The 26591-nt window shown below is 39.2% G+C and overlaps 1 protein-coding gene across 1 annotated transcript in view; it reads left to right on the forward strand.

The window, feature by feature from the left end:
* The window catches only part of Pth2r (parathyroid hormone 2 receptor), a 104542-nt gene that overhangs the window by 36068 nt on the left and 41883 nt on the right, over window positions 1-26591 (forward strand). The window contains exons 5-9 of the mRNA NM_031089.3: window positions 6506-6603; window positions 12206-12395; window positions 13545-13698; window positions 17458-17518; window positions 22567-22630. Of these exons, the coding sequence (NP_112351.2) occupies window positions 6506-6603; window positions 12206-12395; window positions 13545-13698; window positions 17458-17518; window positions 22567-22630 (567 nt within the window). The remainder of the gene's footprint in view (window positions 1-6505; window positions 6604-12205; window positions 12396-13544; window positions 13699-17457; window positions 17519-22566; window positions 22631-26591) is intronic.

Genomic DNA, 26591 nt, shown 5'->3' on the forward strand with positions numbered 1-26591 from the left:
GATCTTTTCCAAATCTGTAGGTTGCTGTTTTGTCTTATTGACAGTGTCATTTGCCTTGCAGAAGCTTTCAGTTTCATTAGGTCCTATTCATCAATTGTTGATCTTAGAACTTGAGCCATTGGTGATCTGCTCAGAAAATTATTTCCCTGTGCTAATGTGTTCAAGGCGATTTTCCACTTTTTCTTCTATTAGATTTAGTGTATCTGGTTTTATGTTGAGGTCCTTGATCTCCTTGGACTTGAGCTTTGTACAGGTGATAAATATTGATCAATGTGCATTCTGCTACTTGCAGACTTCCAGTTAGGTTAGCACCATTTGTTGAAAAGGCTGTCTTTTTCCCACTCAGTGGTTTTGGATTCTTTGTCAAGGATCAAGTGTCCATAGGTGTGTGAATTTATTTCTGGGTCTTTGAGTCTATTGATCAACGTGTCTGTCTCTGTACCAATGCAATGCCATGCATGAGCCATGCAGTGTTTTTTTTTTTTTTAATCACTTTTGCTCTACAGAACAGCTTGAGGTCAGGGATAGTGATTTCCCTTGGAAGTTCTTTTACTGTTGAGAATTGCTTTTGCTATTCTGTTTTGTTTTGTTTTGTTTGTTTGTTATTCCATGTGAAATTGAGAATTGCTCTTTCCATGTCTGTGAAGAATTGAATCACAATTTTGATTGCTTTGAGTCTGTAGATTGCTTCTAGTAAGATGGCCCCTTTTACTATGCTAATCCTACTGCTCCATGAGCGTGGGAGAATTTTTCATCTTCTGAGGTCTTTGTTCATTTCTTTCTTCAGAGACTTGAAGTTCTTGTCATAAAAATCTTTCACTTGGGGTTGGGGATTTAGCTCAGTGGTAGAGCACTTGCCTAGCAAGCACAAGGCCCTGGGTTCGGTCCCCAGCTCTGAAAAAAAGAAAAGAGAAAAAAAATCTTTCACTTGCTTGGCTAGAGTTACACCAAGATATTTTATATTATTTGTGACTATTTTGAACGGTGTTGTTTCCTTAATTTCTTTCTTGGCCTGTTTATCCTTTATATGAAGGAAGACAATTGATTTATTTGCGTTAATTTTACATCTAGCCACTTTGCTGAAGTTATTTTGGGGTGGAGAGGGGGAAAGAAGGGTTTATTCAGCTTACACTTCCATACTGCTGTTCATCACCAAAGAAAGTTAGGACTGGAACTCACCAGGTCAGGAAGCAGGAACTGGTGTAGAGGCCATGGAGGGATGCTTGCTTCCCCTGGCTTGCTTAGCTTTCTTTCTTACTTTTTTTGATTCTTTTTTTTATATTGGAATTTTAAAAATTTACATTTCATATGTTATCCCCTTTCCTGGGTTTCCTCAGAAACCTACTATCCCATCCCCTGCACTGGGGTATTGAGTCTTGACAGGTCCAAGAGCCTCTCCTCCCACTGATGTGGGCCATCCTCTGCTACATATGAGGATGGAGCAATAGATCCATCTCAGTGTCCTCTTGGGATGGTGGTTTAGTCCCTGGGAGCTCTGGGGAGTTTGGTTGTTTGATATTGTTGTTCTTCTTATGGCATTACAATCCCATTCATCTCCTTCAGTCCTTTCTCTAACTCTTCCATTGAGGACCCCTTTCTTAGTTCAATGGTTGGCTGCAAGCATCCACCTGTGTATTCGTCAGGCTTTTGCAGAGCCTCCCAGGAGACAGCTATATCAGGCTCCTGTCAGCAAACACTTCTTGGCATCAGCAATATTGTCTGGGTTTGGTGGCTGTATGTATATGGGATGGATCCCCAGGTGGGACAGTCTCTGGATGGCCTTTTCCTCAGTCCCTGCTCCATTTTTTGTCCCTGCAGTTCCTCCCATGAATATTTTGTTATTCCTTCTAAGAAGGACTGAAGCATCCACACTGGTCTTCCTCTTGAGCTTCATGTGGTCTGTGAATTGTATTTTGGGTCATCTGAACTTTTGGGCTAAATATCCACTTATCAGTGAGTGCATACCACATGTGTTCTTTTGTAATTGGATTACCTTGCTCAGGATGATATTTTCTAGTTCTATCCATTTGCCTATGAATTTCATGAAGCTATTGTTTTTAATAGCTGAGTAGTACTCCATTGTGTAAGTGTAGCACATTTTCTGTGTCCATTCCTCTGATGATGGACATTGGGGTTCTTTCCAGCTCCTGGCTATCATAAATAAGCTTGCTATGAACACAGTGGAGCATGTGTCCTTGTTATATGTTGGAGCATCTTTTGGGTATATGTCCAGGAATAGTATAGCTGGGTCCTCAGGTAGTACTATGTCCAGTTTTCTGAGGAACCTCCAGACTGATTTCCAGAGTGGTTGTACCAGCTTGCAATCCCACCAACAATGGAGGAGTGTTCCTATTTCTCCACATCCTTGCCAGCATCTGCTGTCACCGGAGATTTTGATCTTAGCTGTTCTGACTGGTGTGAGGAAGAATCTCAGGGTTGTTTTGGTTTGCATTTCTCTGATGACTAAAGATGTTGAACATTTCTTTAGTTGTTTCTTGACCATTTGATACTCCTCAGCTATGAATTCTTTGTTTAGCTCTGTACCCCATTTTCCATAGGGTTATTTGATTCTTTGGAGTCTCTCTTCTTGAGCTCTTTGTATATATTGCATATTAGCAATATGCAATATCAGATGTAGGGTTGGTAAAGATCTTTTCCCAATCTGTTGGTTGTTGTTGTCCTATTGATGGTGTCCTTTGCCTTCCAGAAGGTTGGCAGTTTTAATGAGGTCCCATGTGTCGATTCTTGATCTTAGAGCATAAGACATTGGAGTTCGGTTCAGGAAATTTTCCCCTGTGCCTATGTGTTTGAGGCTCTTCCACACTTTCTCTTCTATTAGTTTTAGTGCATCTGGTTTAATGTGGAGATCCTTGATCCACTTGGACTTGAGTTTTGTACAGGGCAATAAGAATGGACCATTTGCATTCTTCTACATGCTGACAGCCAGTTGAACCAGCACCATTTGTTGAAAATGCTGTCTTTTTTCCACTGGAGGGTTTTAGCTTCTTTGTTGAAGATCAAGTGACCATAAGTGTGTGGGTTCATTTCTGGGTCTTCAATTCTATTCCATTGATCTACCTTTCTGTCTCTGTACCAATACCATGCAGTTTTTTTTTTTATCACTCTTGCTTGGTAATACAACTGGAGGTCAGGGATGTTCATTCTGCCAGAAGTTCTTTTATTGTTGAGAATAGTTTTCACTATCCTCAGTTTCTTATTATTCTAAGTGTATTTACAAATTGCAGTTTCTAACTCTATGAAGAACTGAGTTGGAATTTTGATGGGATTTGCTTTGAATCTGTAGATTGCTTTCAGCAACGTGGCCATTTTTACTATATTAATCCTGCCAACCTGTGAGCATGGGAGATCTTTTCATCTTCTGAGATCTTCAATATCTTTTTTCAGAGACTTGAAGTTTTTGTCATACAGATCTTTCACTTGCTTGGTTAGAGTCACAACAAGGTATTTATATTATTTGTGGCTATTGTGAAGGATGCCTTTTCCTAATTTCTTTTTCAGCCATTTTATCCTTTGTGTAGAGGAAGGCTACTCATTTGTTTGAGTTAATTTTATATCCAGCCACTTTGCTGAATTGTTGGTCAGATTTAGGTGTTCTCTGGTTGAATATTTGGGGTCACTTAAGTATACTATCATATCATCTGCAAATAGTGATATTTTGACCTCTTACTTTCCAATCTGTGTCCCTTTGACCTCTTTTTGTTGTCCAATTCCTCTGGCTAGGATTTTGAGTTCTATATTCACTAGGTAGGAAGAGAGTGGGCAGCCTTGTCTGGTCCTGGGTTTTAGTGGGATTGTTTCTGGTTTTTCTCCATTTAGTTCGATGTTGGCTACTGGTTTGCTCTATATTGCTTTTACTATGTTTATGTATGGGCCTTGAATTCCTGATTTTTTTCAAGACTTTTAACATGCAGGGGTGTTGAATTTTCTCAAATTCTTTCTGAGCAGCTAATGAGATGATCATATGATTTTGTTTTTTCTTTGAGTTTGTTTATATAGTGGATACATTGATAGAATTCTGTATATTTGAACCATCCCTGCATCCCTGGGATGAATTCTACTTGATCATGATGGATGATCATTTTGACGTGTTCTTGAATTTTATTTGTGAGAATTTTATTGAGTATTTTTGCATCGATATTTATAAGGCAAATTGGTCTGAAGTTCTCTTTCTTTGCTAGGTCTTTGTGTGGTTGAGTATAAGAGTAATTGTGGCTTCATAGAAGGAATTTGGTAGTGTTCCTTCTGTTTTTTTTTCTTGTGTAATACTTTGGACCATATTGGTATTAGGTCTTCTATGAAGGTCTGATAGAATGCTGCATTAAACCTATGTGGACCTCAGCTTTTTTTGGTTAGGAGACTTTTAATGACTACTTCCATTTCTTCAGTGGTTATGGGACTGTTTAGATGGTTTATCTGATCCTGATTTAATTTTGGTAACTGCCTAGAAAATAGTCCATTCCATCCATATTTTCCAGTTTTGTTGAGCATATGGTTTTTTAGTAGGATCTGATGATCTTTTGGATTTCTTCAGATTCTGTTGTTATGCCTCTCTTTTCATTCCTAATTTTATTAAATTGAATAATGTCTGTGTGCTCCCTGGTTAGCCTGGCTAAGTGTTTATCTCTCTTGTTGATTTTCTCAAAGAACCAACTCCTGGCTTTATTAATTCTTTTTATAGTTCTTTTTGTTTTTACTTGGTTTATTTCAGCCCTAAATTTGATTATTTCCTACTATCTACTCATTTTGGATGTAGTTTCTTCTTTTTGTTCTAGAGCTTTCAGATGTGCTATGCAGCTGCTAGTGCATGCTCTCTCCAGGTTTTTTTTTTTTCACTCAGAGCTATGTTTATGTAGGCTTTTTGTTGTTATTGAAGAACAGCCTTAGTCCATGGTTATATGATATGATGCATGGTATATTTTCTATCTTCTTGTATCTGTTGAGGCCTGTTTTTGTGACCAATTACATGAAGTGTTGTATTTTATTAAAAGCCTTTTCAGCATTTACTGAGATGATCATTTTTTTTTTGTATGAGTTTTGCTTGAGTTTGTTTGAATGGATTACCTTGATGAATTTTTATATATTGAATCATTCCTGCATACCTGGGATGAAGCCTACTTGATTGTGTGAATGATCTTTTGATGTATTCTTGAGTTCGGTTTGCGAGAATTTTATTGAGTTGATTTCATCCTTTAAAATATGATCCAACTGTGTACTATTGATAAGAAACTAATCTGAGTATAATAATTTACGTATGTTATGAGCATTCCATGGATATTACTCAGCAATAAGTGAGTAAAATCAAATTAGTGACAGACATGACAACTTGAATATGCCTCAAGGCCTCTGCATTTAGTCTTTTAAAGTCTCAGTTGGCTTACACAATACCATAGAACACAAAATTGGAAAACAGATTTGTAGTTCCCCAGTGTTTGGATGCTGGAGAAGAGGAGGCTAGACATGGCCACATATGAGCAAGTCCTTTTCACTGATGGATGTGTCTTGATTTCAATGTTAGTCAAAAAGTGTTCACATGTAAAGAGTAGGTCCAGCTGATCTAAAGTTTCAGGATCTCCATGACACTGGACCACAACAGGATAACCAGGAGGAGTCTCCATGAACATTGGTGAGTTGGCAGAAGCCAGAGGCCTCAGACCAGACCAATGATTCATTGAAATGAACATTTTCAAGAGAAGATGTGTGGACAGAAGGATATACTGTGGGACACACTGTGACATAGTACGGCTTTTGTTTTAATTTTTTGTCTGTGTGTTTTTAGTTTCTTTTGTGGGGGAAGTTGCAAGGGCAGAGGGCAGGTACAAGTGGACATGGAGATGAGTGGAACTGAGGTGCAGGATTTGAAGCTCACAAACAGTCAATAAAAAGTTGAAAAAAATGTAAGAATGTGTCCACATGTGGTAACATTACCTGTGATATCACTTGGTACAATGCAATTATGTTGAATTTTTGGTTTTGTATCTTAGTATAATTATGTTAGATATAACATTAAAGGATAATGGATGGAAAGTACATGAATTGCCTTTTACTATATTTTCCATTTTCTTGATTCTACCATTTTTAAATAAAAAAAATAAAAGGAAATGAAATATAAAAAACATGAAACGGTATCGAAGATTATGAAACACATTTTGTTGACAACAGAGCATACATTTTATAATTTTTAGGCCTAAGAACACTCTGGAAGAATATGAAGTGTGTGAAGAGAGAAAGCTAATTTGTAGTGACAGAAATCGAAATTGTGGTTGTGGGTGGGTGGACAGTGGGTGGCTTTTTCACTAGCAAGGGGTTTGAATGAACTTGGTGTGTTAAAACATGTCAAGTAGCTTGTCTTAGATTTGTCCATTTTATTGCATGTAAATTACAGCCCATAAAAGCTAGAGAGAACCAGACATAATATTCCAAATAGGATGTAATTGTTTTCAATCATTTTTCTTTTACATATGTTGACTGTCTTCTCCCCCTATAGCAAGAGTTCTTTGAAAACCTCTACATCCTGTACACTGTCGGCTATTCCATCTCTTTTGGCTCCTTGGCAGTAGCCATTCTCATCATTGGCTATTTCAGGTAAGTAGCTGCAGTTGCTTTCTCCCAGAAGGAGTGTTCTAATGTCCATCTGTAGAGCACATACCGCATACACAATCTGTGGTCTCTAACCTTTTCCTATAGAAATTTGTTTTTTGAGCTAAAGTCTCATGTAGCCCAGGCTGACCTCAGATTCACTGTGTGACTGGTGGTGATCTGATCCTAATCCTGCATGCCTCCACTGGGATTGTAGTCTATCTACATACTATACCTGGTTTATATGGTCCTAGGGATTGAGTCTCAGACTTTATGAGTGCCGTGCAAGCAGCCCGCCAAGAACAACTTCACTCTTTAGCTAGTATAAGAAGTTTAGAGACACCCACTGCTAATTGTCTTTGACAATTCATTCTCAGTTTTCTAAAATCTAAACGCATTAAGTGTGTGAAGTCTTTGTGCTAATAAATCTTTATCTCGATCTATTGGTTTGCAAAGTGGTTGGTACTGCATGCAATTTTACAATAACATTCATTCTTGGAGGAGTAACTCATTTTTCCAAAATTATTTTGATTCAACTGTATGAAAGTATGTTCTTTTTAAAAAGAATTTGAATATATTTATATTTACTAACTATGAAATTTGAAAGAAAGTCTATTTAGTGATCTCTGCTACTGCCTAATTGGTTTTTTTCATTTTTTATTGGTTATTTTATTTATTTCAGTTTCAAATGTTATCCCCCATCCCAGTTTCTTCTCCACAATCCCCCAATCCCCTCCCCTCTCCAGCCTGCCTCTATGAGGGTACTCCTCCATCTACTTCAACCTCAGTGCCCTAGCATTCCCCTACCATAGGTCATTGAGCCTCCACAGGACTGAGGGGCTCCCCTCCCAGTGATGGCCAACATAGCAATCCTCTGCTACACATCCAGCTGGAGCCATGGGTTGTCCCCCACCCTCCACTGTGTACTCTTTGGTTGGTGGTTTAGTCTCTGGGAGCTCTGGGGTGGGGGAGGGCTCTGTTTGGTTGCTACTGTGTTCTTCCTATGAGGTTTCTCCTTCAGTCCTTGCCCTAACTTCTCCATTGGGGTCCCTGTGCTCAGTCCAATGTTTGGCTATGAGGATCCTCATCTAATTGGTCAGGCTCTGGCAGAACCTCTCAGGACATAGCTATATCAGGCTCCTGTCAGCAAGTGCTTCTTGGGATCAACAATAGTGTCTGAGTTTGTGGCTGCAGATGGGATCGATCCCTAGATGGGACAGTCTCTGGAGGGCCTTTCCTTCAGTCTCTACATCGCTTTCTTTTCCTGCATTTCCTTTTGACAGGAGGAATTCTGGATTAATATTTTTGGGGTGGGTGGCCTCATTCCTCAAACAGGGGCCATGCCTATCCACTGGATATGGTCTCTATAAGCTCTCTTTCCCTTTTGTAGGATATTTTGACTAATGTCCTCCCTGTTGGGTCTTCTTGGTTCTGTGGCATCTGGGACTTTCTGTGGCTACCCCCCAGGTCCCCCTCCCTCACTGCTCCATACCTCCTTTCAAAATCCTGACACTCTGTACTTCTTCCCCATCTCTTCCCTTATCTGTACTGCTCCCCCATTTTCATTAGCTTCCTCTCTTCCTTTCAGATCCCCCTCTCCTTCTACTTTCCAAGATTATTTTCTTCCCCCTTCTGAGTAGTACTGTAGCATCTGTGTTTTGGTGTGGTCTTCTTTCTTCTTGGGTTTCATATAGTTTGCGAGTTGTATCATGGGTATTCAGAGCTTCTGTTTAGCTAATATCCACTTATCAGTGAGCAAATACCATGTGTGTTCTTTTGTGATTGGGTTACCTCACTCAGGATGGCATTTTCTAGTTCCATCCATTTGCCTATGAATTTCTTGAAGTCCTTGTTTTTAATAGCTGAATAGTATCCATTGTGTAAATGTACCACATTTTCTGTATCCATTCCTCTGATGAGGGACATCGGGGGTTCTTTCCAGCTCCTGGCTATTATAAATAAGGTTGCTATGAACATAATGGAGCATGTGTCCTTGTTATATGTTGGAGCATCTTTTGGATGTATGTTCAGTAGTGGTATATCTGTGTCCTCAAGTAGCACTATGTCCAGTTTTCTGAGGAACCTCCAGACTGATTTCCAGAATGGTTGTACCAGCTTGCAATCCCACCAACAATGGAGGAGTGTTCCTCTTTGGCCACATCCTCACCATCATCTGCTGTCACCTGAGTTTTTGATCTTAGCCATTCTGACTGCTATGAATATCAGGGAATATGGGTGATTTCCCCCAGAAGATTTTTATTGTTGAGAATTTTTTGCTATCTTGAATTTTTGTTATTCCAGATAAATTTCAGAATTGCTCTTTCTAACTCTGTGAAGAATTGGGTTGGACTTTTAATGGGGATTGTGTTGAATCTGTAAATTGCTTTTGGTAAGATGGCCATTTATATTATGTTTATCCCGCTGATCCATGAACATGGAGGTCTTTCTGTCTTCTGCGGTCTTCAGTTTCTTTCTTCAGAGATTTGAAGTACTCGTCAGTCAGATCTTTCACTTGCTTGGTTAGAGTCACTCCTAGGGATTTTATATTATTTGTGACTATTGTGAAGGGTGTCATTTCCCTAGTTTCTTTCTCAGCCAGTTTGTCCTACTGATTTGTTTGAGTTAATTTTGTATCCAGTCACTTTGCTGAAGTTGTTTAACAGCTGTAAAAGTTCTTTCATGGATTTTTTGGGGTCACTTAAGTTTACTATAATATCTGCTAATAGTGATAATCTTGACTTCCTCCTTTCCAGTTTGTATCCCTTTGATCTTTTGTTGCCTAAATGCTCTAGCTAGAACTTTAAGTACTATATTGAATTGATAAGGGAAGAGTGGGCAGCCTCGTGTAGTCCCTGATTTTAGTGAGATTGTTTCAAGTTTCTTTCCGTTTAGTTTGATGTTGGCTATTGGCTTGCTGTATATTTCTTTTATTATATTTGGGTATGGACCTTGAATTCCTGATCTCTCCAATACTTTTAGCAGGAACGGATTTGTGTTTTGTCAAAGGCTTTTTCAGCATCTAATGAGCATGTGATTTTGTCTTTGAGTTTGTTTACTTAGTGGATTTGTTTGATGGACTTTTGTATATTGAGCCATCCCTGCAACCCTGGGATTAAGCCTACTTGATCATGATGGATGATCATTTTGATGTGTTCTTGGATCCTCATTTCAAGAATTTCATTGAGTATTTTTGCATCAATATTCATGAGGGAAATTGGTCTGAAGTTTTCTTTCTTTGTTGGGCCCTTGTGTAGTTAGGTATCAGGGTAACTGTGGCTACAAAGAATGTATTGGGTAGTGTTCCTTTTGTTTCTATTTTATTAAATAGTTTGAGAAGTGTTGGTATTAGGTTTTCTTTGAAGGTCTGATAGAAGTCTGTACTAAAACCATCTGGCCTTGGGGATTTTTTTTTTTTTTTTGGTTGGGAGACTTTTAATGCCTGCTTCTGTTTCCTTAGGGCCTACAGGACTGTTTAGATGGTTTATCTGATCCTAATTTAACTTTAGCACCTGGTATCTGTCTAGAAAATTGTCCAATTCATCCAGATTTTCCAGTTCTTTTGAGTATAGGCTTTTCTAGTAGAATTTGATAATTTTTGAATTTCTTCAGTTTCTGTTGTTAGGTCTTCCTTTTCATTTCTGATTTTGTTAATTTGGATACTGTCTCTGTGCCCTCTGGTTAGCCTGGCTAAGGGTTTATCTATTTTATTAATTTTCTCAAAGAACCAGCTCCTGGTTTTGTTGATTTTTTTTGTATAGTTCTCCTTGTTATTACTTGGTTGATTTTTTATTATTTCCTGCCATCTATTCCTCTTGGGTGTACTTGCTTCTTTTTGTTGCTGAGCTTTCAGATGTGCTGTCAAGCTGCTAGTGTATGCTATCTCCAATTTCTTTATGGAAGCACTTGGAGCTATGAGTTTTTCTGTTAGAATTGCTTTTATTGTGTTCCATAAGTTTGGGTATGTTGTGTCTTCATTGTCATTAATTTCTAAAAAGCCTTTAATTACTTTCTTTATTTCTTCCCTGACCACATTATCATTGAGTAGGTAGTTGTTCAGTTCCCATGTAGATGTGGGCTTTCTATTGCTTATGGTGTTGTTGAAGACCACCAGCCTTATTCCATGCTGATCTGATAAGATGAATGAGACTATTTCAATCTTCTTGTATTGGTTGAGGCTTTTGTGTCCAAATATATGGTCAATTTTGGAGAAGGTACCATCAGCATCAGATATTGAGATGCCTCTTGCCATCTGATTATCTCTGGTGTTAGCTGTTCTTGCTGTTCTGAGATCCTGGTGTGTCAGAGCTCCTGGGAGTCAAGCTTTCTCTAGGTGTTGCAGGAATGGGTAGGGAGCCAGAGTCCTGGGTCCACTTCAGGCACAGGTGCAAGCCAGAAGGAATGTTTGCCTTTGGGTGGGTGGGCGTTCCTGCTTCCTGGTTCCTGTGGGGGCCCCAGTTAAGATGGGTTTTGGGGCAGATATTTTGGCCTCACCTATGATCCTGGGTGTGTCAGAGCACCTGGGAGTCCAGCTTCCTCTAAAGTATGTTCTAAATTTTTTGATATCTGCTCAGCAAACTGTATTACATCTGTGACCAACAAAATACTATATACTTTAAATTGACACAAAATTTTGAACAACAAAGTTGAACTGTGCCACAGAACAGCATGTATAGGATGGTTCTACTACATACACACAGTCAGCTGTGAGTCTACATCCACACAATTGGCTATGAGTCTACATTCGCACAGTAGGCTGTGAGTCTATGAATCGAGGAAAGAAGTAGTAGATTGTACTCTAAGTGCCCCGAAGGAACACACAGTGATTTGTACAATGTGAACCAGTGTGTAGTAGTTTGGGAGGATAGAAGTGGGAGAAGAAAAGTGTCCTACTGAGACCTCAGTGATACCTAAGTATAAGATGTAAGCAGAGATCAGATAGGGTAAGAATAATCCAACTATGTCTAAGACAAGAAATAGTTGGTTATCCGACTGGTGAAATCCAAGTTAAGAGTGGCATGAAACACACACACACACACACACACACACACACACACACACACACACACACACACACACACAGAGAGAGAGAGAGAGAGAGAGAGAGAGAGAGAGAGCGCACTCCCGCACTGTATTGATACTATAATATAACATAGGCTGATAGTTTAGCAAAACAAAAATTGGATTCCAATGTTGGTAGGTCAGAATATATTTGAAATGAATAGTCACAAAGTTACATTTTAATTTTAGAATCAAGCCTTTTTTTCTTTTCTTCTTTTTCTTCCTTTTCCCCTTCCTCCTCCTCCTCCTCCTCCTCCTCCTCTTCCTCCTCCTCCTCCTCCTCCTCCTCCTCTTCCTCCTCCACCTTCTTGGGGGTGGGGATGTCAGGCTCAATCCAAACCATTTTTCTTAGAAACCCAATAATAAATTTTCACTTTTGAGTTTACCATGTTTTCCTGTGTGTGTGTGTATGTGTGTGTGTGTGTGTGTGTGTGTGTGTGTGTGTGTGTGTGTGTTCATGCACGCATGTGTGTGTTTGGGCTCATTGTGGGTATTTTCTTCTTCTGTTCTAATTCTATCCAACCTAAGTGATTAATGTTTTCTCACATAGGCGGTTGCATTGCACTAGGAACTATATCCACTTGCATTTGTTTGTGTCCTTCATGCTGAGAGCCATGAGCATCTTTGTCAAGGACAGAGTAGCCCAGGCTCACCTGGGAGTAGAGGCACTGCAGTCTCTGGTGATGCAGGGTGACCTTCAGAACTTCATTGGAGGACCATCTGTGGACAAATCTCAGTATGTACGTGTTCCCGTTTTCTCTCAGTACAGAATTTTTATAAATAAGTTTCACATCATACTCCACCAAACAAAGATTTATTAAGTCGTTTTGTGTTATTTTGCTTCTTTAAATTAATTAGATAGGCTATATTACATATATATTGTAAGTTTATATACATATCATATATGTGTATGTAATATATATATGTCAAAGAAAATTCTACAAAATGCTTGTATGTAATGGAATCTGACGTAAGGGTCATGGTAGCTGTCAAGGTTACCTTTAAAAGTAAAATCTCATTAGCAAAAACAGAAGCCTGAGGTTTAAAAGGCTACCATATTCAGTTCCCATATTCTACTCTTGAAGTCTTGACACAACATAAAACTCCAAGGCATGTGACTTTTCTCTTAAATATCCCAGTCTTAAGAGTTTAGAGTCACACAATAGTTCAGTAAATTTGATCATGGGGGGTATTGGGGGTGGGAATTAGGCACTTAATTATAGTAGGTTGATTTTCTCCATAATCCCAGGGAATGACAATCTGTAGCCCTGTTTCCCTTTTGACTTTGTGTCCTGTTGTTTGATACAGGCCTAGCCTGTGATTTGTTTTTCCCAGTGTTGTGTAGTCAAGTGTCAGGGTACTGGATGAAGCAAACTGAGGTAGTCTAGTGAAGGTTAACTGAGCCCACCTCAGCTCAGCAGAAGTGTCAGCCCTTATATCAACCCTCAGATGTGAAATATTTACTGGTTTCTGTTATTAGTACTTGGTGCAATTAATTTTGCTAGGGTAGTCACGTGAGAAACCCAGAATGAAACAAATTTGTCATAGAAACATGACTAAGACTAATATTTTTCCTCATTTTTTATTCTTCTGTTTTTTCCTGATAAAAAATAACTATGTTATCTTTATAAAAAGAAAAATATGAAATTTGATAGCCACTAAAAGAAAAATATGCTATTTTAAAAGCAGAATCAAGTCTGTAGTCTGCAAAGTCCTATGTTAAGACAACTTGATTCTGATCTTTCCAACATTCTTAGTGTTCTCATGAATTAAGATGCTTTTAATTATCAGAAGGTAAGTGGAAGAACTATTTATTTTAGGGGTCTCAGGGTGGCATCCAGCACAATAAAATGTCCTAATTCAATGCACTTCTGGTTCATTCACAACAGGTGGGGTGCAAGATCGCTGTCGTGATGTTTATTTATTTCTTGGCTACAAACTATTATTGGATCCTGGTGGAAGGGCTCTACCTGCATAACTTAATCTTTGTGTCTTTCTTTTCTGACACCAAATACCTGTGGGGCTTCATCTTGATAGGCTGGGGTAAGCACTCGTGTCCCTTTCCTTTTACTGGTTATGGAACTGAGTACATCATGCCCTGTCCACCACCAGCCCTCCCCCAGCTATTTCTTTTAAAGAATCCCACTCATCTTACCTTATTACTTTTCTTTTATTTAATTGTTCATTAATGAAATTCACTTTTTAACATCAATTCTATCATTCTCCTGGTAGTAACAAACTTTTCAAGCTTAAATTGTGGTTAGTGTTTCTAGGCCAAGTTCTAGCTGTGGAGGAAGCTGGGAAGACTTGTTAGCTGTACTCTGTTCACTCCATTCAGGCCCGTGCCTTATGCCAGGTCTGGTCTGTTAATGATTTCCTCCTAACAGTTTTGAAGTTTGAATTTATAGACTATAGCAGTATCTCTGATTTGTGTTTCTAGGTCAAATAATGAGAGTGTCACAAAAGCATATTTTTACTTCATTGAACACAGAAAGATACAAACAAATTATAGAGCCTTACAATTCATGGATGGTGATTATTCAAATTACTTTCAGTAGAGTATATTTAAAACATGATACTCAGCTCACATTTCCCAAGTGACTTACCAGGGCCCAAGCAGTTATTGGACCTGGCAAGACTTCAACATGAGACAGAGAAAAGGATTTTGTGCACTTGTTAAAATTTTAGGGTAAGGAAAGCTCAGAGAAGCACCCCGGAGATTTAACAACTGCAGACAGACCTAAGCTGCTACATTAGTGTCTGAATTATGAAGAGCTCAGCAGAGAAGAAGAGCACAATTTAGTCTCAGGTCTAAATTGGAAGACTTTTTTCCCCCCTCCCAATGAAGCAGGAACACTCCTTTGCCCATTTTGCCTTAAATTGTCATGGCAGCTGAAAATGTGAATTACTGGAAAGGAAACGTTTGGTTAACTCACTGAAGGTCTTTAGGGTGACAAAATGCAAAGCTGTGGTCATTTTGAGGTGGTGTTTGTAGATATGTGAGTTCCTGAAACCAGCTTGCTTGTTCACTTTCTGAATTTCTACGTCGATCATGTGCACTAGAAGTTCATGTTTCTCTAATTTCTTATGGCTCGATAAGAAAGAGGTTCAGGTCTCCCCACCAGCTCTTTACCTGAGCTCGTAACACTCAGGGCAGTTCACCTCTGTTCAGTTACATTTGGGAATTCATCGCAGCCAAACCTTGGTGGAGTGAAAAAGAATCAAGGTTTCCTGTTTCTCTTCTACTTTTTATGCAAGTGTAGGTGTCTAAATTTCTATTACAACTTTTCTTAATTTTCTCACGATGGTTTTCTCATTGGGACGATGCCATAGTAAATAAGCGAGGTCTTTTGAGATCTCCATATCATGAGGGAGGTTTAAGTACACTAAAGTACATAGGGTCCTCACAGACACCAATACATGAGCATCTTTTATCCAACATTAGGTTGATTTAATCTGCACAATGCCACACAATTATAAATTCTGTAGCTAGTATCTCTTCTGACTCTCTTTACAATGCCAGTCCTTAAAAGATATTCTCGATCAGTGGTTCTCAACCCTCCCATTGCTGTGACCCTTTAATGCAGTTCTTTATGTTGTGATGACCTCCAACAATAAAATTGTTTTCATTGCTACTTCATAATTCTAATTTTGCTACTGGTATGACTCATAATGTAAATATTCAGGACATTTGATATATGACCCCTGTGAAAGGGATTTTTGATCCCCAAAGGGGTTGCCACCCACATGTTGAGAAATATTTTTCTAGGCATATTTAATGGAAAGAATAGCATTAGCCGTCTAAGACTGATTCCTGGATCCTAAAGCTAAACTCTTAAGAAGTTCATATCTTGTTGGTTAACAGATTGTGTCCTCATGATCTTATTTTTACAAATCCATTCTTCAATGCTTGAAAACATGATGGTGGCTTTGCATGTAATGGAAATAATTCACAGAGAATCTAATTGCATATCTTCTCTCAGTGACATGATATATTGGCTTTATTGTAGAAGGGAACTTGACTGCTTTTTGTTTATTGTTCATTTGGGCCAATTATGGTTTTAGATTCTCTCCAGGTAGGCAAGTACTCAGAAACCTAGAACTCATGTTGTAGTGATATTGGGCTACTCTACTTACATTAAGGTTTTAAAATACTAATTTTAAATGAGGCAAAGGAAAGTTTTTAATCTGAAGAGGAACCAAGGCTTATCTGAGTGTTACTTTTTAATCTAGTATTGGATTAGATAAATGTTAAAGTGATTGCTTTTATACTGAGTTTGATTACAAAGTTGTAGAAAGGGGCCTGGAGACTGACCAGCAGTTAAGAGCTCAAATCCTTCTTCCAGAGAACCTGAGTTCAATTCCTATTACCCATATCAAGTGGCTCACAACAGCCTGGGACTCCAGCTTATAGGGACCCAATGCCTCTGATCTCTGCATGTACCCATACACACATGGCTCATGCCTTTACATACACATGTTTACACAGTTAAAGACAAATCTTTATAAACAACGCAGAGAGGAGTAAACATAAATAACGACCCCTTTTCTCTTTTAACCCCACAATCCTTACTCCTCTCTGTCCTTGCTTCATTTTCCCCACAAATGATACTTTATTCTTCTTTCCATTCATTCTTTCATCTATGTATCTTTCTACATTTTAATTTTAAATTTAGTGGGTTTCATTCTTAGCTTTCACCATTATGAATAGGATACTTAGCTTTTATATGCTTAATTTTCAACTGTCAAAAGAGGTGCCAATGTCTGTTTATTAGTATATAAAGTACTTATTCTAGTTATTCGATATGCTTGTGGACATGTTGCCATCCTTTCATTGTAGAACATATGCACATCCCGTGTTCCTTTTGAAAATCATCAGCAGGTATAAATACTTCACCACCTGTACATAATGTGTTTCCTGTGTACAATGTGACCTCAGTCTAGCAAGTGGTTTTCAAGTGTTCGTTTGGTGGTAAATTAAATATGGACGTATCTGCGGACATCCCTATGTTCCTTTTGTGTCCAGCAGCCAAAGCTGGATAAAGATAGATGGAAGCAAGCAAACAATTCTGGAGATCTGGGAGCGCCTGCTTCGGGTGCAGGCTTCATGGCCAGTGGCATGGTGTTGGAGAGTAGGTTATGTAAGAGCAAGCGGATGCTGAGAAAGGAAGCCAAGGATACCCGTCTCACTTTATAAATACCTGTTTTCTGAGTCGTCAGTTCAGTCTCTTGAGTGTGGACAGATGTTTCTGTTTGGAGTTGGGGACTTATTTGGAGCCAAGAAAGGACAAACTTTCTGAAGTTCCTGATGTCAGAACCTTTTGGTAGCTTCTTCTTCTTCTTCTTTAAGAATGTGGAAACATTCTAAATGTACCATTGATTGAACAGTACAATGTTTTTAAGACTACAGCTTCTCCTATCGTTTCTCTGTCCTTGTTGACATGTTCCTTGAAAGCAGGCCTGCTTGTGGCTAGTCAGAGTGGACTATCCTCTGCATGGTTATGGCTCTGTGAATTTCAGTGTCCTTGGAGTGTGGTTTCCTCCTCCATCCCTGCCAGGGAAATTTAACGAAATGTCATCACCCTCAGACTTCCGGGAGCAATTTGCCCTTTAGGCTGCCACTCATTCCTCTAATGAACAAGGGGGCATTAAGAACATGTTTCTTATTGAAAACAGTATTTGTCGTGTATCTATTTATTAACTGCTAATATTACTGTCACATGAGAAAAAAAAACAACAAGCAAACAAAACAATTTTTGATCTGAAAGTAAATATGGGCTCCAAATCTTTTTCTGTTTTCAGGATTTCCAGCGGTATTTGTTGTGGCCTGGGCAGTAGCACGAGCCACTCTGGCGGATACCAGGTTAGTGGAAATCAAAATGGGGTGGGGCTTTTTGAGGACTCGGTTTCTGTGGACTCTGGCTTTCACTTGGCTGCTCGTGCTGAGGCTGTGATCCTTTGAGGGAGTCAGGCGAAGTTGCCTGTATGCAGTGGGAGAAGCTCACGCATTGCTGGGAAACTGGAAGCAGTTTGGCAACTAGGTTAGAGGACAGAAAGGCTCACAGACTGGATTAAGTTGCTGAAATTCATGCTTTATGTAATTGATTTAAAAACTGTGATGACCCAAACATGACAATGCCCATCTTTCTTAACATTCCACACTCAACTTCTGAGTTTGCATTTTTGTATGTTTATGTGTGTGTTGCTGAGGCTTGAACCCAGCCTGGCTGTAAAGTACACCTTGAACCCTGAGCTGGAGCTCTTGATATTTCTCTGCATCTTGTTTATTTGGAAATAAGCACACCAGACAAATTTTCAAAAGGTACTTGGAACATTACTGGAAATACAAAAGAAGTCTCTTCCTGCCTTAAATTCCATCAAGTGTTACCAGACTAGGGGAAGTTATGCTAAGTGATAAAATTGCAAAACCAGTGCTTGGTTCTATTTACTTCCAAAGCCAGCAACACTCCACCAGATACTTGAGTTGGTTAGTTTTAAACACACACTTGCTCTAACTTTCAGTGAAGAGAGTTCTCACTGAGGAATTGTTTTGAGAGGCCAAATCTACTTCTTGGGATCAGTCTCCATCTTAAAGAGAAACTTGACCTGTAGCTGATCTCAGGCTATACTCAAGCACCAGGAAGGACTCCATGGCCAGAGTTACTCCCTAGTTACTTCTTAGCAGCAGTCAAAGACTAGTTTGATTGTTTCAGACGTGTACCAGGCCGTTCACAGTTCTGCTTGCTCACCATGTTCTATATTTTGTCCCGATGAGGACTCGGGGCTACACTCTCCTGTCCTACCGAGTCAGAGGCAATGCAGCCCAAACTCAAGTTTGTAAATAAAGACCGTGGTGCGTCTTTTGGGGCTCATGAACACTTCCAGGCACAACAGCTTAAATTAGGTTGGCCCAGGAGCATGTCTACAGGAGATTACCTTAATTGATGAAGGAAGACTCTGATGACTGTGGGCAGCTCAATTCCTTAGGCAGGGGTCCTGAACTATAGCAAAGAGAAGAAATCTAGCTGAGTATCTAGCACACAAGCGGGCAGCATGGGTCCATTTGTTGCTCTCTGACTACGGATGTGATGCGACAGGCTGGTTGGATTCCTGCTTTGGTTTTTCCTCATTGATGAACTGGGACCTAGACATGTGGTTTATTCAGCTCACACCCTAATATCAATCGGGACCACAAAAATGGAATAACCTAATTGTGGCACCAGTCTGCTCTCAGAACAGGCTTTTTATAAGAAAAAATCAGGATCAAAAGTTTAAAAGGCAAGGAGGGGAGCAGTACTATGTTTTGGCTTACTAGACAAAGTACTGTCAGCTAACCTTTATCTGATCGGTCCTGAGTGCGGGGTGGTGGATGGGTGGTGAACAGGGGAATTTTCCAACACTGAGATAACAGAGCGTGAGTATTATGATCATAACTTTTGGCTTATTAGTAGCATTCTTCAGTGTCAGCCACAAAACCCACAGTGAGCTCATAGAGAGGTGTAGGAGGTTCTGAACGCCTGGTGGTCAGCTCTGACTCAAGCCATAACAGTTCACAGTGACTTTTAACTTGATGGGTCCTACATAAAGCTTTGTGGGATTCCTTAAGAGGAACAAAGCTCTGGATGTACAGAAGAGAATATAATAGGATATGTGATCAGCATGAATTTGTTCTGAGTCACGTCATTTTTCCGTGTGTCAGTGACTGGCAGGCATGGAACAAAATGGGTACAGCTATTCTGGGGGTGGGGGTCAGGCCACAACAAAACATTTTAGCATTTGCATAATTTCCAGGGCCTAGTCTTTCTTCTCTTCTCTATTTTTATTTAATATGGTGGAGAGGGAAAGGGAGGGGCAAGGGGAGAGGGAGAGAGAGACAGAGACAGAGGAAGAAAGATTCACTCACTAGTTATTTATGGTAGGATGATACAGGTTTCAGTGTTGGTGTAGAAATTCCCACTGTCTTGTCAAACCTTTGAGCCTGATACTACAGCATTCAGAACTTTATTTCCTAGAGTGTTAAGCTCTATTTAAAAACATCTGAACAGAAGTTAGTCCTCAGCTGTGTATGATGTGGGGCATTGAAGAATTAATTTAAAATAGTTATAGCATTTTCTTGAAAATGTCTGAAATCTCACTTGCCTCTCCTATTGTGTCAAAAAGAAAATTTGAAACTTTGATACCCTAACCTGTAGAAGTCAAATTTTTGATGTGTTTAGAGACAGCCAATTTTGACCTACTTTCAAATATAGTAATTTTTTTAGAACTAGAATTGTGTGCTTGAATCTCATATGTTAGGAGACACGGTGGTAAAATGTCATCGAGGCAGAGAAAAAAAGATTGTGAGGATATTATCAAATGCTCAAAACTGGAATGAAAATGTACGGAATCCCAGCTTTGCAGCTGGTAGAGCACGACTTTTGTCCCTGATGAAAGCTTCTGAGGGTAATGCAGCCATGATCTGGGCAGCTCAGCTAACAGTCTTTTATCGTTCTTGTGTATTGAGTAATCTGAAAGAGAGACACCTGTATACAGTTCTGTAAATGTTCAATTTGATGTTCAGCATCACAATTCTGTGTCTTGATTTCCATGCCAGTAAGCTTCCAAGTTCACTGGCTGAACAGACTTCAGCTGGGCGGGGCCAGAATTAGTTTGATGTGGGAGTCTTGTTGGTCTGCAAGTTACAGTCTTGTAACAGAATACGTGTGACTGATACCAATATAGAAACCTACTTACGCACTTTCATATGCATATTCAAAAGGAAAATAATTGCACAGCAGCATATAAATTACATCATTTTTTTTGTGAGTTAAGTGAGTTAGTGTTTTTGTTCTGAGACTTGTGTTTCTTGCTTCTGTGACTAAATGCTAAGAAAGCAGGAATTACTTTGGTTCACTGAGGGACATGCTGCAAAGGTGGGTGCCATGCTTGCTCTCTCCTTTTTATTCAGTTCAGGACTCCAACCCATTGAATGATGCCAGTCATATTTGGGGAGGTCTTCAGAATTGAATCACTCAATTGAGAAATGAACAGGCATGACCAGAGGTTTGTCTTGTAGATGATTCTAGATCACATCAAGCTGATAATCAATATTAGTCAACACAGCTTTCTGTTACTGGGGATTAATACTCAAGACAATCAACTTAAAACAGGAGAAAGTTTATATTGGACTCGGAGAAGAGGTTTTGATCCATGGTTGTTTGGCCTTGTTGGCCCTATCTAGTCCATAAACTAAATAGGCTATTTAGTTTATGGTATCTGGAAAGAAAGGGGGCACAGGCTTCCAGTTTAACCCTTAAAGACATTCTCCTAATAAGTCAACTTCCTTTCAGTAAGTCCCACATTGTAGGGATCCTATCACCTCCCAGTAACACCACACTGGGCCTTTAACACATGGGGTTTTGGAGGGTAGTTTAAAATCCAAAATACAGCAATAAGTGAAAGTAAGACTTTTGAAGGATGTTTGATGAAAGATGTTTGTATTCATTTGGAAATGCATAGGCACTATGAACATATTTAACAAAATGAGAGAACGTGGGTAAGGACAAACCGTCTCAGTATCTGTCTTCTATTTTATGGGTTTAGAGGTGGGATTGTATTAATTATACATGAAATCTATGCTTTAAAATATATAGTTGTTAGTTATGGACTGAAGATATTTTGCCTTTTAAAGTTGTTGAAATAGCATTTCATTGTCTATAACTTATTTATAAAGTATAATTTCTCAAAAAGTTTATCATCTAGACTTTGAAAAAATTAATGTTATGTACTCCAAATTCTTCATACCATTTACCATTGGTATGATCAATACTGAGTTTTGTCTGAGTAGAAAGAAATGCAAGCCTTTTATTTACATGTCTATAAGTTTAAAATAGTTGTTTCAAGTGTTACACTAAACTTTCAAGTATAAGTAATAATGAAAACCCCGTGTGTACTATTTAATCTAGTGTATGACTTCTATGGGTACCACCAGATTAGGTGATGTTGAGCTAAATTTGAATTTAATTTATGTAATTCAATAAAGCAAATATTTAATGGCTGTATGTATTCTCTATAGTGTTCTAGGCCCTTAGGGTACCCCACCTTCTAACATCTCCCCACAATGATCTCTGCCCATGTATTATTTAAATTCTAGTTAGGAATTAGAAACTAATTCTAACAAGTAGCTAAATTATGGGGTATCTTTTAAAATTAATGCTATTAAAATAAACTGTAAAAGTGAAATATAAAATCATAGGTCATATACAAATGTGAAATGAACAACTACCAAAAATTTAACACCTTGGTAATGAGGACCTAGGAAGATGTTAAATTGGTTCAAATGAGGTATCAATGAGCCATTTATATTCATGAAATTTAATACCGAAAATTTACAAATAAATGCAAGAAACTCAGCAGCATTCAATAGGACATAATGAGTTATAGTCCGTCAATGACAGCTGAGTTTTTATTCCTATGAAATTTTTGTTCAATTTTCTGACGTGTTTCTATAGATAATAAGCTACAAAATAAAATTGCTCTACAGAATAAAATTGCTCTAAATTCTGAAAGAGGTTTTTTTTTTTTTTGCCAACAACTTTAAAGTTATTATGTCTTATTTCAGTGCTAATTAAAGCAAAGTACCACCGTGCCACACTTAGATGACTAATTGTTTTGTGGGTTTAGAAACAAGATATTGGACCTGACTACTATAGAAGTAACGCTCTAATGTTATAAAAACTCGTATATAAGTTTTCTCCCAGTAAGGAAATAAATGGGGGACCTATAGTGTTTTCACTGGTCTGGGTACCTCATGATAAGAATTTTAATGCTCTGTTTGTTTCTCCAAAAGAAGCTGGGGCTAGCACTGATTCTCATTTATTTAGTTTGGCAAATTTAATCATTAAGGTTCTTTTTTTTCCCTTTTCATCTTAGGTGTTGGGAACTTAGTGCTGGAGACAGGTGGATTTACCAGGCTCCAATCTTGGCGGCTATTGGGGTAGGTGTAAAGTTTGTGTAGCTCTAATGAATAATAAATGAACAAATGAAATTGCTACTAAAACTCTGGGCAAGTTTGCCTGTTGCTTTACTGTACAGTAGGATTTGAGGAAATTTCACAACGTGTCACAATAGCTCGGAGACGCAGGGTTGGGGGTCAGACCCTTAGTTGTGGCTGACACTGAGACGGGTGCCGAAAGTGCTTGCCATTGTATGAATCAGGGTAACTGGGAAGCTCCTGGAGACAGTTTTGAGGCCCGATTACGGATGTTGTGACTATTTACATGTATAGGAAATTTTAAGGCCCTAATTTATAGCTTCCTTTTCATCAATTGCATCTGGATGTAATGCTCTCAACACCTATCAGTAAACTGAGGTGGTGAGGAGGAAAGGGTGGAATGGTGGAGCAGGGGAAGAAGAGGATAGGATTGTGGGAAATTTCTGTTTGTTGCCCTTGCTCTGTGGAGACTGTTCGATTCCTCAGGAAGAGATACTCTCCAAGACCCCGTCTACCAGGTAACAGGGAAAAAGGCTAGCACTCGTGTGTTTTGCGTGAGACCTGTGTTTAAATGTTTCTACTGTGTATTGCATCTGGGATGCAGTGAAAAACAAATTTATACAGCCGGGCCAAGAAGACCCACTTTTCACGAAGACTTTATGGCATCAGCCTTTCTGTGGTTTGATGAAGATTTGCTAGCCAACATTCTCTTGGTGTTCTTGTATGTTATCCAAGATGGTAAAAACACAAATGCTCAATAGATATTAACATATCAGAAAGTAACGTAAAAGCCCAGTTTCTTCGTTTACCCTTCTCTGATCATGTTTCTTCTCTTTCTCTGTCCCTCCCTTTCCCATTCCCATCCTTTCTGCCCCCTGCCCCGCTCCCCTTCTTCCTGACAAGTGACCTTTCCCGGCCTATGACCATACTGAATCCAGATGAGGTGCAGTTGATATGTCTGGTCTCTTCTAGACAATCAATAGGAGTTTATTTTGCTTCAGGAAAATTGGAAGGACAGTAGCACAGATCAGAAAGAAGCCTCGCGGGAGGATATGGTTGTTTAGAGTGGGAAGCGAGATGGTGCAGGGATAGGTTCAGGAAGGCAGTTCTTAGCTTACTTCCATGTTGACAAACAGACCTGCGTCTTAGCTCAACAACTGTGTCTGGATAAAAGAAAGAGTGACTTTAATAACTCTCACCTTTTACAGTAAACTCAATGGTGCCCTGTCAATCCAGTGACACCTGAGCTGCGTCATGTTTCTGAAACAGCATCTGTAACCTGAAGGGAACCATTGACGGCCTGTTCTTCTCTGCTCTGACTTCTCTTTTCCCACCCAGCTCTCTGTACATCTACATTGCCAACCTTTGTCTTGCCCATGCTTCAGTTTCTTCTCTGAGCATTTGTTCCTTCATGTCTTACTATTGTCTTTTTGAGAAGTGACAATGTCTCTCTTACTACTTTTGTTCTTTCAGTTACTGTCCCAAAATGGACCTGTGTTCCATACAGCAGCCATTTGGTTTTTTTCATTTAAAAAAATGAAAGGCATACTAAGTCCAAGAACTCTTTATAGAGTTGTTGGTATTGAAGTAAAAAATAGTGAGCTACTGAGCATTTTCTTTTTTAAAAAGTTGTTTTATTATTATTATTATTATTATTACTATTATTATTATTATTATTATTATTATTATTATTTTACTTATTCACTTTATGTCATGCTCACTGCCCTCCTCCTTGGGTTCTTCAGTATGTTAAAAGACCTATCTTATATTTCAGAGATGAGAAGGTATTTCAACATCTTCTTAGGTAAGTGGTATGAGAAAAAGGAGGAAAGGAGACTCCCCTTCATTTTCCCACCGAGAGTGAAGTCATTGACTTTTATTTGTTCATATTCTTACTCCTAGCAGAGTAAATATAGGCCTTCCAGGTAGTTTCAATGCAAAACCATCTTTCAGAGACTTCTAGGGAACTTTCCTGCAGACTTTTCTCCTGGGTTTCCAGACTTTCCGTGATTTCTGTGCCAGGCATCCCATGTCCTATAACCTGTAAAAGGAAGAGTGAGTCCAGAGTTCCCTCATGGGGCTCACAGTCTCTGAAATGCCTTAGTTTTTAATACACCTTGAGAGCTTCTTGGAACACAGTAGCCATTGGATCAACGGTAGTCGAAAGAACCAACCACTCATACAAAGTAGATGTCCTTGGGGACTGAGGCAGAGGGAAGGCAAAATAAGTGCAGGCAATGTAGAGGTTCCCAGTCTGTTTCAGGAGACCATTTTCTTTTTTCTGTCTAGGAAGGGAAAGGACAGTCCTGCAGATAAATGTCATACAGCCTCACGACACAAACAAAGATCATACCCTGTATTTTGACTCCATATTTATTTCACGTGCACACAAAACATGCCAAATTCTTCCTGGAGAAATTATTGGGAACACAATCTTTCCACTTCAATGGGCACATTTATGCTTTAAAAAATATGTTAGCTTTACAATGTCATGTTTGTTTTCTTTATGGCCTAGCATCAGAGTACAAATGGCATTATGCAAACAGTCATGCTTCCTGTGTACAGCCACACAACTACAGCACAGACTTTCCCGCCCAAATTGGCTCCCTAGCCTAATTCTGCATTTGGCTGTTGTAACAGTGCAGTTTCTCTTAATGGAATGCTTGTATGTCCGAGAGTAGAGTCAGCGAGAACGAGGTCAGAATTTCTCATTGGCATACCGAGCAAACTAATTTAAGGGAATAAAGGCATTCTGGGAAGTCAGAAGAAGTGTATCAGAGAACCCAGGCTTCCAGACGAACACTGACTTCAGCATGAATGTGAAACCATCAAGTTGATTTTGAAAGGGTAGGACTGAAAAATCAAGCATTGTCCTGTTCTGTTTTATTTTCCCATTCATTAAAATGATTAAGAGAGTCAGTGAGTCATTTGAAAATAATGCTGTGGAATGAAAATGAACATTCCCCAATGTGGCAATTGATTATTAAACCCACTGTTTTAATGTTGATGAGTATGGTTTTAGAATTATCCCATATAATAGCTCCAAAATACATGGGGAATATGTTCTAATTAACAGCAGATAGACCAGGCATGAAAATGGTACTCACCTCTAATCCTAGCACTCTAGGCTGATCAGGAGGATCAAAGTTCAAGGTCATTTTCATTGGGCTTGATAACTCAAGGGTCAAAGTTCAAGGTCATTCTTGTTGGGCTTGATAATTCAAGACCAGTTTGAGATACATGAGATTGTGTCTCCAAAAAGTAAAAGCAAACAAGCAAACCAGAGCAGGATGTATGTGTAGATTCTGGGCTTTCCAGAGCTTCGTCAGAAGGCTCAGTAATGCCCAACCGGAAGAGGAAAGCAGCAGGCAGGGCCAGGCAGGCCTGGAAGAATTGATGAAACACAGTGATAGATTCCATAGGTACTCAATAAGATGGGGCTCTCTGAGACACCAAGTCCTGTATTTAAAGACTGTTTCAGTGGGAAAGAATTACAAACCTAGAGAAACGAAGATTGATTGAGAGAACAAGCAGACTTGCGTTGAGACTCTTCAAGATGGCTTTGAGGAATCTTGTTGGGTAGAGAGTGGCTTGGGTATCACTAGAAATCTGAGACCTTGATTTCATGTGTTATGAGAAAGTAAAAGAGGAATAGATGATATCTGCTTCTATTTAAGCATCTCTTCATTCAAGGTGTTTTCTGTCCCAGGAATGAAGGCGCAACTGCAAACCACATAAAGCGTTAGTAGATGGGAGGAGAATCGCCACTGAGCATCTTTGCTTACCTTTTGCCTTTGATATTGATCATTTTATTCGTTTATATTTCAAATGTTATCCCCTTCCCAGTTATCCCTCCACAATCCCCCTCATCCCATCTTCCCATCCTTTCCCTCTATGAGAGTGCTCCTCCACTTTCTCACCCACTCCTGACTCACTGATCTAGCATCTCCCTATGCTGGGGCAT

Source organism: Rattus norvegicus, chromosome 9, assembly GCF_036323735.1.
Source record: "Rattus norvegicus strain BN/NHsdMcwi chromosome 9, GRCr8, whole genome shotgun sequence".
Classification (NCBI taxonomy): Eukaryota; Metazoa; Chordata; class Mammalia; order Rodentia; family Muridae; genus Rattus; species Rattus norvegicus.